This window comes from Cololabis saira, chromosome 23 (assembly GCF_033807715.1).
Source record: "Cololabis saira isolate AMF1-May2022 chromosome 23, fColSai1.1, whole genome shotgun sequence".
Classification (NCBI taxonomy): Eukaryota; Metazoa; Chordata; class Actinopteri; order Beloniformes; family Belonidae; genus Cololabis; species Cololabis saira.
In genome coordinates this window covers 16,145,503-16,158,530 of record NC_084609.1, presented here as the reverse complement: position 1 = coordinate 16,158,530, position 13,028 = coordinate 16,145,503, and the positions used below count along the sequence as shown (strand labels likewise).

Genomic DNA, 13,028 nt, shown 5'->3' with positions numbered 1-13,028 from the left:
AATAATAATAATGATGATGATGATGATGATGATGATGATGATGATGATGATGATAATAATAATAATAATACACGTTATTTCTATAGTACCTTTCATACAAGAATTGCAGCTCAAAGTGCTTCACAGTAGCAATATAAACATGTTAAGAACAATGAGAAATAGAGAAATAAACAATAATAGCAAATAAAAATAAAAGATAAAAATGATCATATCGAAACATTTACAGGACTGTCTCAGAAAATTCGAATATTGTGATAAAGTTCTTTATTTTCTGTAATGCAATTACAAAAACAAAAATGTCATACATTCTGTTTTAATATTGCAGATCATGGCTTACAGTTTAAGATTAAGATTCCCAGAATATTCAAATTTTTTGAGATAGGATATTTGAGTTTTCTTAAACTGTAAGCCATGATCAGCAATATTAAAATAATAAAAGGCTTGCAATATTTCAGTTGATTTGTAATAAATCCATAATGTATGACATTTTTTTTTTGTAATTGCATTACAGAAAATCACAATATTCAAATTTTCTGAGACAGTCCTGTAGGTGCAATGATATAATACATAATTTTGACAGAATTCAGTTCTGAATTCCTTTATTGAACAATTACTAGGATAGGATAAAAGCAATGTTGAATATAAAAAGGTAAAAATACTGCACTGAGTCGTAGGTCATACCACACACACTGTTGTGCACTGTGAGTCATATAGTAGCTCTAGTTTATAGTACAACCATCATAGTGTGTATTACTGGCAGCAAAGTGCTTCACGGCGGTAAAAAACATAATTAAATATAGACATGGTAAGAACAAAATAAAAAATAGAAGATAAAAATAACAACAAATAAGAGTTTCTAATGTTTCTAATGATCATATAGAAACATTTAGGTGCAATGATATTGAATAAAAGCAATGTAGGAAATAAAAGGATAAAAGTATAAAAGTAATGCAGACAGTAAAAATCAATGATATAGAATAAAAGCAAAGTGGCAACTAAGGCGCGGTTAGTCACCCGGATATCTCATACTACTTTTAAATTGTCTTTTGAAGATATTTACCTATGTTACTGTTTTTTATATAATATGCAGATTTGCTTTGTCCCCAATATAAAACTATAATAAATTAATAGCCGAATACTCTATTTATCCCTAAAGTAGGATAATATTGCTGCATAATAGATGACTGAATTAATGAAAATATATCAGAGAGAAAGTGAGGAATAGTTGAAGTCTCCAAGAATCCCCATGCATGCACTGGGATAGCGTTTGTAGCTTGGAGTATGTCATATTTTCCTATGCTGCTAAAAAATACAGAATAAGGACTTTTCAATGTTCCTGCTAGATTTGATGTTGAACCAAATTGTTTCTGCCTCAAAAGTTGGAAACGATTGACTTCTGCTCAGTTTTAGACATCTTATATGTTTAGAAAAAACAACATTAATATGAAAGGCATCACATTATTTGATGTACATCAAACAAATTATCTTAAAATAAGATAATCTTCACTCATCAGACCAAATAACAATTTTCTGTTACTTTAGTTTCCAATCTTTTTACTCCAGTTCCAATACCTTCAAAAACATTCATGTGTTTACTTTCAATATTAAACATAAGTTAATAAAACACTGAATTAAACTCTGATTACGATCATTCAAACATTTTTTCCAACTATATTTTTTTTCTTGAAGATTATGGTTCACTGCTATATATCCAAATCATTATAACATGTTAGATAATTCTTAACACCTTCAGAAACAATGTTGACTGATCAAATCTAGCAGGAACGTCGTAATTTTGACTCCAAGAAGAAAACCTGGCAACCCGTCTGTCTGATCTGTCCAACAGTAAATACCGTCCGACTAATCGCTCGTTTTCTTTATTTTCTCATTTACCTCATTAATAGTTTTACGAATGGAAAAAATATGCAGTGGGACTATGACACATTTAACACTTTTTAATGTTAAAACAGATCTACATTTCTAAGGCGATCGACCCTAAAGGAAACGGTTCCACATGTGTTTCGAGAGGACCATTATCGTTCACGGACAAAACGTCGAAGCTTCAAATTTCCAAACCAAAGGATTTCAAACTTGAATCAAACATATCATCACGACATGGGAGAGCAGCCAGTGAGGGTGTAAGTTTATATAAACCCGACTTTCTGATTCATGTAACACGTTATATTAGTGGATAGTTGAAGCTGTGGTTTGTATTTAAATCACATTAATAACGATTTAGGTTTTAATTCTCAGCAAACGCGTTCACACGTGGGCTGGTGGTTTTTATTTAGTCTTTTTCTAAACCCAGTTGTTTTTAAATCGGCATGAATAACATGAAGGAGTGTGTGTTTTCAGCTTGGCTTGTGGGGACGTTGAAGGCAGATTGAACTCTCTGTTCAGTCGAGTTCAGGCCATCCAGAAGAAAACCGGGCAGTTTGATGTGAGTCCGACAGAAACAAACCTGCAGCCGGAATTATGGTCCCGCGTTACATCGACGCAGAACTACGGCGTAGGCTCTGCGCTGGTGTAACGCGGAACCATAAATCAGTCCTCTAACGTGTGTCTGTTTTCCTGCAGCTGCTGCTGTGTGTGGGAGAGTTCTTTGGAGCAACAGCTGAAGCAGAAGCAGAGTGGCAGCAGTACAAAACTGGAGCCAAGAAAGGTAAAAGTGAACAAAACCACTGTTTTCCATAACAGGCCTGGATGTCTCTGAACTTTTTAAACTTCAATGAGAAAAAGACTGAAGTGATGGTTTTTGGTGGCACCACTGGAACACCCATTCCAGATCTGGGGCCCTTGGCCCAGCATGTAAAGCCAACCATCACCAACCTAGGGGTCAAAGTGGATGCAGCTCTAAAGCTTGACAGCCAGATCAGGGCGATTGTCAAATCTAGTGTTTTATCAATTGCGGCAGCTGGCTAAAATAAAGCCAATTCTTTCAAGACGGCAGCTTGAAATAGTAATACATGCCTTTGTCACCACTAGGCTGGACTACTGCAACGCCCTTTATGTGGGGGTTAGTGCTTCTTCCATCTCCCGTCTCCAGATGGTCCAAAATGCTGCAGCCTGCCTTTTAACTGGCACTCGCAAATTTGAGCACATTTCCCCCATTTTAGCTTCCCTCCACTGGCTGCCCATACAGTCTCGGATTCATTTTAAAATTCTTTTATTTGCTTTTAAATCCTTGAATGGTCTTGCCCCGCCGTACCTCTCTGAGCTTCTACACCCTTATTCCCCCAGTCGCTCTCTCAGGTCAGCTGATCAGCTGCTCCTGAGAGAGCCTAAGAGGATGCTCAGAGGGGACCGCGCCTTCGCTGTTGCAGCTCCAAAACTTTGGAACAACCTGCCTCAGCAAATAAAACAGGCCTCCTCTCTGTCTGTTTTTAAATCTCTTCTTAAAACCCACCTTTTCTCCTTGGCTTTTAACACCTGGCAAGACAATTGTGCTTATTTTATCCTTTTATTAGTATTTTATTCTTTTATCTTCTATTTTATCCTTTTTATTCACTTAACTTATCATGGTTGTTTTATTTATGTGCCCTGTGCCTTATGGTGTGTTGTCTTTCATTTGCCTGTCCAGCACTTTGGACCATGTTGGTGTTTTTAAAGTGCTTTATAAATAAAGTTGTATTGTATAACAAAGACAGACCCAGACACAAGTTTAGAAAGCCATAAACACAGCACAGTTAAACAAATGTCTTCAATTCATCTTTTATTATTAACAGGGGTGCACACAAGCCGGGACTCGAGGGCCAGTCTACTGCACGTTTTAGATGTTTCCCTGCCTCAACACAACCCTGATAGACAAGGCTGTGTCACCAACAGAGTTGTGTAAACCTTGATGACATATTGATGACGACCAGTGATTAGAATCAGGTGTGTTGAAGACAGGGAAACATCTAAAACATGCAGTAGACTAGCCCTCGAGTCCCGGCTTGTGTGCACTAGGGATGGGCGGTATGGACTAAAACATTTATCACGATAATTTCTGGCATTTATCCCAAAACGATAAAAATGACGATAAAAAAAATACCAATTCAACTCCACCTTTGTAACTATAAATCTATCACCACATTCAGTCTTTGGAGCCCCCAAAACACTGCTCTAAATGCTATTAAACCACACCAATTAAATTGAATTAATAAAAACCAATTAAATGAGTACACCTGTACTGCAAAACTGTAATGATTCAAGCTCCTCGCTCTCAGATCCGCCATGTTTGTTACACAAAAACGTCATCAACGGGAATTGATCTTCTTTCTTTCTTTCTTTCTTTCTTTCTTTCTTTCTTTCTTTCTTTCTTTCTTTCTTTCTTTCTTTCTTTCTTTCTTTCTTTCTTTCTTTCTTTCTTTCTTTCTTTCTTTCTTTCTTTCTTTCTTTCTTTCTTTCTTTCTTTCTTTCTTTCTTTCTTTCACGCACACGTACGTTGTGCGTCGATTTAACGCAGAACCATAAATCCGGCTTTACACAAAAACGTCATCAACGGGAATTAATCGTTTTTACTGGGAGATAACAAATTCTTACCGTGGGGAATTTTTTTTGACGGTATATTGTGAACGGTAAAATATCGCCCATTCCTAGTGTGCACCCCTGATTATTAACCTTTTATTTATCACTACCATCAATACAATCTCTGTCCACAGGGGTCGCTGTTGCACCAGTGGAAAAACTGGAAGTTAAGAGTTAAACACAGTTTTAAAGCAGCACAATGTAACTTTTCCACCTTAATATAACATTTCCAGAGTCATTGTGATGGTACATCAACTTACAACAGGTTTAATGACACCTCTGTCATGGTCTGAGGGGTCTGTATCGCCTTCACTGGCACTATGTAACTTTGAGGAGCATGGTAGGAACCCTTCCACACTACTGGTAAAGCACTACCGCTTTTGTCCAAAGGAGCCGCCAAACTCAACAAACTCTGAAAGTTACATTGTGCTGCTTTAAACTGACGTGACATAAAAAGTCAAGTGTCTTCTTAAACCCATTGCTCTGTCATTTTAATCTGCAGTTTAACCTGCATCTGAAGTTTAGCTTCGTCTGAATTGTTGTGCATTGACAGAAAGCCGTATTCCTCCCCGTATGTGTTTCCACAAAGCGTTACAGCGTTCTGCAAGACAAAGACAGTCCCTTTCTAGTGATTGGGGTGTCTGCTGTCAGCAACACGTTTCTTTTGCCTCTGGTTACTGACTGCTTTATGCAGTCGGTGCAGAAAACAGTAATTTAAAAAGTCAATCTTGTACCAGGTGGTTCCTGCAGGACACACAGCTGCTGAACTTGGCATTTATTACACTTTATTTTCTGGCTGAAAACTGCTGTAAACGGCCCAGCACTGCAGTGTCTCACTGTTCCTGGAACATACTACTGATTTTATTTTTGGCTCTGTTACTACCTCCCAAGACGGTAAAAGGAGCTACAGCGACGGAAGACATTGGCCGGGTTTCCCAGATCAGTTAAGTAGTTCTTAACAGCGAAAGACTTCTTTCAAACCTTCTTAAGGAACCTGTGAAAGAAAATCGCGTTTCCCAGAGTCGCTCTTAGCTTAAGTATCTCTTTCATTAAGAAGGAAATGAAAGATGCTGCTGACCCAGTCTTTACAACCATCTTAGTGAACAAAGACTCACAGATCCAGCCGCGTCAGGCAAATCAATATAACACCAAGCAATGAGATATTAAAACAATGCACCCCGCACAAATTTTGATCTATTTTATACTTTAGATTTATATTGTTTAGCATTTATTGGTGACAGCAAAGGGGGAAAAAAAAGAAAAATAAGGAATAACAAGTGTGTTCCTGTATATGCTTTATGCTTTACGCACAAATAAAACGATCATCATGAATATCATTTATTTGATAATTTGGCTGCTATACAGCATGTTCTCGCTGCAAATCAACCGCGTCGCTGTGCGCGAAGCAGAACTGTTTTTATGAACGCATTCGTGCGTCAGCACTTCAATCCCCTGGACGTGTCGGACCGGGCTGTCAGGCAGCCGGGACACCTGCGCCGTGCCCGAGCCCGAACACCTACATGTGTGATGACAGGGAAGCAGCAGCTGAAGAACGGAATCCTTTGATGAATCGTTCATACAGTCAAATATAATCAATGGTGTCGGTTGATATTAAAGAATCTTTTTGCCCAGAAGAAAAAAGAGCGAAGACAACGACCCATAACTATTTTCTTCTCTTGAAAAAACCTACCTGCCGACTGGGACGGGATGCAGCATCATTCAGAAGAGGAGGAATACGTGCGAGGCGGGGATGATCTCTGCAATCTGAAGCCCTCTATAATTGTAAAAAGAATTTCACTTATCACGGGTTCTTTTTGGAACATAACCCCTGCGAAAAACCAGGGATTGCTGTAATTCCACGTTGCGATTTGCGAAACTCGCCTTCTCTTGGCTCATGTTTTTGAACGCACACACACGCCCACCACGTTTCCTCCCGGTTTCTGCGTGTGGGGAAAAAAAGCCTCACTGTAGCCAGAAATAACGGAGTAACGCACCGTTTGGATGAAAAAGGGTCATTGAATTATATTTATCATCTTAATTTTTTATTATAACGCACAGGCAGCAGTGAATTAGTGCGTTAGGCAGCAGTGCTGCGTGTGAAAATGCGCTGATAGTGATCGGTGATCGATTTGCCTGGCATCAATTGATTTGGTTTCAGAACCGGACAGCTGCTCCAAAGAGCTTCTGAAAGAGCGAAACTAAAGGACGGTGTTAAGAAGTCATCTGGGAAACACCCGTATCTTAGGATTCTCTCTTAGTTCAAACCTTCTTTGAACCTCTCTTAAATCCTTAAGAGAGGTTGGATCTGGGAAACCCGGCCATTGTCTGTCTGAATGGACTCCTGCTTTGATTCAAATTAAGAAATCTCTTACTCTACCTTCCCTGTGCCTGCGGATAAAAGTATTAATTTTGAAGGTCCTACTTTCTACATTATTCTGTTAAATCTTGGAAAGAGGTGACCTAATGTTGAAAAACCTGAAAATACTTAGATGTTGCATGCTTGCATTTCTGTTGATGTTGATGGGGTTTGACAACAGCTGTTGTCAGAGAAAGTACCTGAAATAAACTCTACCTCTAGCTTAAGCTTCCCTGTTTTTGCTTTTTCAGCTCCCATCCACACTTACATCTTGGGGGCAACCAGTCAAGAGACGGCGAAGAGGTTTCCTAACTCTGATGGCTGTGAGCTGGCCGAAAACATCACGTATCTCGGTAAAACTGCAACATATATCCATCTTCATTCCCTTCAGTTGTGGCCATTTCCTCACAAGTGGGCAGTCATGTAGCAGTACATATAAATCTATTTATGTTTGCCTAAAATATTCACAGACAAATACTAAATTCTAGTAATCTGTTTTAATGGGAATTTGTAATCGCTCAGTGCTTTAAAGCAGCACCAGCTTGGTAAAACTACATTCCTACATATCAAAGAGACTTAACACCCCTCTTGAGCCAAAACTGGAAGTCAAGTTGTATTTTACGCAAGTTGTAACAGTCTTTTATTTTAGGAGTTGTAGATGTATGAAGATTCAGCAGCTATAGAGCTCATAGTTTACCTTAAATGGTCTCGGATAGAGATTTTTTTATAGTTAAGATGAAATACAGAATATATTTATTGGTCTTGTAGCAGAAACGAAACACACTGAGAAAAAATAGTCAACTCACGTTTAAACCTGACTAGTTAAGAAGTAAAGCTGGAGTGAAAATGAATATATAAAAAAGAGAAAGAATAATAAAGGTTTAAAAATGAACTTGTTAATTTATAAAATAAGGTTAAGAGAAACTTATAAACAAAAAAACATTTACCAGTTCTGTATTTAATTATACATTTCTGCATTTATTCATTTTTCCAGCTTCGGCCCTCCGTATGTTCGTGTGATTGAAGATGTTTTAAAGTGGACTGAGAGCTTTTCTCTGTGTGCACTAGGTCGCCGAGGTGTGTTTACGGGGGTTTCTGGGCTGCAGATCGCCTATGTGAGCGGTCAGGAAGCCCAGCAGGAACCGGCGCCGGCTCATTGTTTCACGTCCAAAGATCTGACGTCCCTCGTGGCTCCACTTACCAGCAGCTCCAAGTTCAGAGGCGTCGACATCCTGCTGACGTCACAGTGGCCTAGAGGGGTGTGGCAGTATGGCAACAACCCGGTAACGTGAAGTTTGTTACAACTCCTAATTAAACTAAAAACCATCAAATAAAATCATTTAATTTAGTTTGAAAAGTGGAGAGATGGCTGCGTTTTACCTGCTTCAGAAGACCGATGGAAGACTGCTGTGTGTGTTGCAGGAAGTAAACACCAAGTCATGTGGAAGCGCCTCCATCGCCAGCCTTGCAGTCAAACTGAAACCGCGATATCACTTCGCTGCACTAGAGGGCGCTCACTACGAAAGACTCCCGTACAGGTAGCCTGCTGCTGCAGAGGGATTTCTGTCTCCTCCTCCCTGATTCTCCCTGTGACATTTCTGAGCACATGCTGTCTTCTCCATCCTCAGAAATCACGTCATTCTTCAGGAAAATGCTCAGCATGTCAGCCGCTTCATCGCCCTGGCAACCGTCAACAACCCCGCCAAGAAGAAGGTACCAGTGTCTCCTGTGATCTAACGATTTGTCAAGTTTAGCTGCTTGTATAGATGAATATAATCCTGTCAGTTGGGTCAAAAGAGTAGGGTTTACTTGACTTTTAAGCAGTTTGGTTACTAAGAATGTGAACACATCTTTAGAGCTCTGTGGGTCTTAAAGTAGATGTAATAATGTGCATTATTTCCATCATCTGTGTGTCAGTATCTGTATGCCTTCAACATCATCCCCATGAAGACCATGGATCCGGCGGAGCTGGTGAAGCAGCCGCGGGACGTGACAGAAAACCCCTACAGACGTTTGACGAAAGACAAGACAGAAGCACAACCGACGGCTTTCACGGAGCCGGAGGTAAACGGCAAGCAGACGGACGCATCTTTTCAGCGTTCCTCAGGGATTGTCAGCCTTTCCCTATTTTGCATAGGTGTCGATTTTCTCAAAACACATCTGTACAGCAAAGAATAAGTAGGGCAAGGTTATTAAATTACCCCACACGTACAAATGTGGTCATTTGTAATCTGGGAAGTTGATTAAAACAACAGATATACAGTCCAACAACGGCAGATAATGAATGTATTCAGACTAATCCATTACGGTTAGGGCCACAAAAAAAGCAACTTTATTACGGGTGTATGGGGGGAAAAAAACAACTGCTTTTTCAACATAGCACTAAAGAGATTTAGATAATAATGATTCTTGGTTGCCTGGTGATGATTTCCTTCTTTTCTTTATCCTGGATGGTAAAATGCTACACGGTGATGCATTCAGCAGTGAGTATTTTGTGTGGACATATGAGTACCAAAACAGTCTGTACAAACTGAGGGATAAAATAACTTAAGACAACAAACTTTATCCAATGCTTCATATAGACACTGAAAATAAAACTAGTAAAACACATCCTGCAGCCTCTGCTATCCAGAGCAACACAAGTGATGCTTAGATGAATATGAAAAAAAAAAAAAGGTTTTAACAAATCCCTGTACCCGAGAACATGGAGCTCTTTCTCATTCTGTTTTTCCAGTTACACTGATACGAGAACAGTTTAGTCTGCTGCTATGTTGTCTGTAAAAGTTACTTACAATGTTTCTATTTCTTGGAATTGTTCACAAAAAGAAAATGGAGTTGAATAAAAGCAGAATTGATGAGTCAGATATTTTATTAGAACTTGTGAATCATTAAAAAACACAATTCTGTCATTTATGTACGAAAATTTTGTTATGAAGTTACATTGTGGAGTGTCGCTATAGAGAAGAGAAAGAAATGCAAATGAGTATTACAAAGCGTTTTAAGCAGCTATTTTAGATTAGATCTGCCGGCGTGGAGCCTGCAGGCTGGTTTCACGTCCTTCTGTCTGAATGTCGTCTGTCCAGGAGCCGGTCAACCAGTTCTTCTTCGACCTGAGCCAGCAGCAGGGCGGGGGCCACCGCGGCAGGAAGCGCCAGTCCGACGGGGACCGGCGGGGCCGAGACCAGCAGCGTGACGGCGACCAGCGCCAGCACAAACAGCCTCGCCACCACCGTGAGTCCGACCAGAGGGAAAACACTACAACCCACACGTGGCACTTTAAACAAACAAAATAAGATCTAAAGTGGGACATCTCCTGTTTGTCCCGTGTGCAGCACAGCCGCCCGGACCCTGCTGGTTCTGTCTGGCCAGTCCGCAGGTGGAGAAACAGCTCGTCCTCAGCATAGGAACACACGTGAGTTCACAGCGTCGTAATCATACGTGCTTGAACGTCATCAGAGCATGTTCCTGGTCCTGACCTCCTGCAGGCGTGCTGAGGATTAGGCCTGTGTTGAAAAAAACGATTTTCCGATTCTAAATCGATTCTCATATTAATTCCTAAAAATCGATTCTTATGTCTAAAGATCAATGTCTAAAATTCAATCATTTTCGCCAGGTGAACTTTAATCCCAGTAGTCGGACACACAGTTTGTCATGACACTTCTGAAAAATGCCAGGTGCTTCATGGCAATGCGTGGTGACAGAATAAATTAGATAAGCTAAAATGATTTGTTTACTGCATGAACTGTTGCAATTTCTTTCTTTTTTGCACTTTAAATGGATATTGAAAGGCCTGTTTGAGTTATTTATTTCTTAGTTATTTTGCAATAATTATTGTGAAATTATTATTTCACTTGTTATTTTACAGTCATATAATTCAGGCAACAGCTCAAAAAACATTTTAAATAACACTAAGCCAAATCAATATCGAATCGAATCATGATAATCGATTCTGAATATTAAGAATCGGAATCGAATCGATTCTTGACATTTGAATCGATACCCAGCCCTAATGAGGATGAATATTTAAATTTGAATGATCTTTTCAGTTTGTTACCCATGATCAGACCAACCGTTTTATAACAGAGCAGTAAGTGCAACAAGATGTGATTGTTTCTGATTGTGTAGTAGACCGCTCTGACCAGGGCTGATCCAACCCAGCATATTATACCTTTTACAATCTGTTTAATAATTGATATAAATAAAATAAAACTAGTAATCAGCACAAGTGATGTTTATAAAAAGGATGCATGAGAGTCAGCAGCATGGTTTGTTTGGCAGTGTTACCTGGCTCTGGCTAAGGGGGGTCTGACTTCTCGCCACGTGCTGATCCTGCCCATCGGCCACTACCAGTCCGTGGTGGAGCTGGGCTCCGAGGTGGTGGAGGAGATGGAGAAGTACAAGTCTGCCCTCAAGGCCTTCTACAAGAGCAAAGGAGAACGCTGCGTGCTGTTTGAGAGGAACTACAGGAGCCAGCATCTGCAGCTGCAGGTACGAGCAGCCACGTGGTGAGGAGGCTTCATCGAGCTGAGCTCCAGATTTTAATTTACTTCCTTCTGAACCTTTTAAAAAGGTCGTTCCTGTCCCGCTGGACCGTTGCACCACCGAGGATGTCAAAGAGGCGTTCATGGTCCAGGCTCAGGAGCAGCAGATGGAGCTGATGGAGATCCCTCAACACACAGACCTCAAACAGGTAATCACAGCAGAACCTGAACCACACCGTGCTGGAACGATGCTGTCGTCTGGAGATTCATTCACTCGTGAACTTTGTGCAAACAGATCGCTCCTCCAGGAACCCCATACTTCTATGTGGAGCTGGACACGGGGGAGAAGCTTTTCTACCGGATCCAGAAACACTTTCCTCTGCAGTTTGGAAGGTGAGTCGCGATTAAAATTATCTATTGGGGCTGAATCTAAATAAAATTGTGTAAAAACAAAAAGACAGTCACCAGGACACAGAATAAAGCTGCCATAGAGGCGTCTCATCTGTTTCAGCTTTAACTTGGAGCAGGAATTACTGAGTTGGGTGATAAATCAATTGTTTTCTTGGGTGTGAAGTCAGGGCGCCGAGACCTAGAGCAGGTTTTTCATGATTGCCAAAGGGGATCTTGCCCCTAAAAGCATCTTTCCATCATCAGAGGTTGGGGGCTAAACCTTGGGACTGTCCCAGGTCTGGCCTCTGTCTCATCAGCTGTTATGTCTCCATGACAGCGTAGGACCACTGATCAGGCAAACATACAGGTGGCAGCAGTTAATGCATCAGGCTTGACTCTACCGGAGACACGATGGCTGAAGGGATTGAGGTGTTGGTCCACCCTGTTACAGTTCCAGCCTCCTAAGTTTTAACTGGCACCCCCACTAATGGAAACTCACCCTAACAGTGTTGTAAATGCACCTTTGATGACTTGAGCTGTGCTAAGTTACCTGAAGTGATGGAAGCAACACTGTTTGCAGGGAGGTGCTCGCCAGCGAGGCCGTCCTGAACATCCCGACTCGAGCCGACTGGAAGGAATGCAAACAGACCAGAGAGGAAGAGGAGGAGACCTGCAAAGAACTGAGAGCTGGTTTCCAGCCATACGACTTCGCCTTTGACGAATAGGACTCACTTGTTTAAGTATCTACGAGTACCGTAGTTGACAAAGCGCTTTGGGAGGACTTTCTGTCCCATGTGATTCAGATCCTTGATTTAGTTTGATTTGAAGAGCCAAATTTCTGCAGCTCCCAGAGAAACTCCTTCATTATAAAAGATTCAAGGTCCTTTTTCAGACTTGTAAAGGAGCAGCTCAGTATTTTTGTATTGGAGACTCCCTTGTTTAAACCACAATGATATTTGTTTTGTACTTTTATGAAAACACATTACAAGTAAAAGACCACCTCAACTTAGGTATTGAAGGGTCTTTTTATACAACTGGGTCCAGATTTAGTTTAAGCCTGGTACAAGTGTCGCCTTCACCAGAAAGGAGGTGCAAATAAATAAAACTTTTGTAAATCTGTTTTTAAAAGTGTCAAATTGTCATTAAATTGAAAAAATACATAATTTTCTGGCAAATGGCTGTGCGTTATGTACAAACTCAGACTAAGGTTCTGTTTTAACCACCTTGCACATCTGTTTATTGGTGTTTTCTTTACATGATTAAAGAAAAAGCAGCTTTTTAACAGAAATCTG

At 40.4% G+C, this 13,028-nt stretch overlaps 1 protein-coding gene across 1 annotated transcript; it reads left to right on the top strand.

The window, feature by feature from the left end:
• The first annotated feature begins 1,882 nt into the window (after positions 1–1,882).
• On the top strand, positions 1,883–13,000 carry cwf19l1 (CWF19 like cell cycle control factor 1). The gene is made up of 14 exons (XM_061714237.1): positions 1,883–2,138; positions 2,356–2,440; positions 2,578–2,662; positions 7,117–7,218; positions 7,934–8,148; positions 8,288–8,403; positions 8,494–8,578; positions 8,783–8,929; positions 9,949–10,096; positions 10,198–10,277; positions 11,144–11,353; positions 11,436–11,555; positions 11,642–11,739; positions 12,317–13,000. Exons 1-14 carry the CDS (start codon positions 2,116–2,118, stop codon positions 12,459–12,461), a joined length of 1,659 nt encoding a protein of 552 aa, XP_061570221.1. The 5' UTR covers positions 1,883–2,115; the 3' UTR covers positions 12,462–13,000.
• The last annotated feature ends 28 nt before the right edge of the window (positions 13,001–13,028 follow it).

Bases quoted from the DNA above. Each gene is read 5' to 3' on its own strand.
- cwf19l1 (XM_061714237.1), top strand. From the start codon at position 2,116: ATGGGAGAGCAGCCAGTGAGGGT. The intron at 8,930-9,948 runs GTAAACGGCAAG...TCGTCTGTCCAG, and splicing joins CGGCTTTCACGGAGCCGGAG to GAGCCGGTCAACCAGTTCTT. The intron at 11,556-11,641 runs GTAATCACAGCA...TTGTGCAAACAG, and splicing joins AACACACAGACCTCAAACAG to ATCGCTCCTCCAGGAACCCC.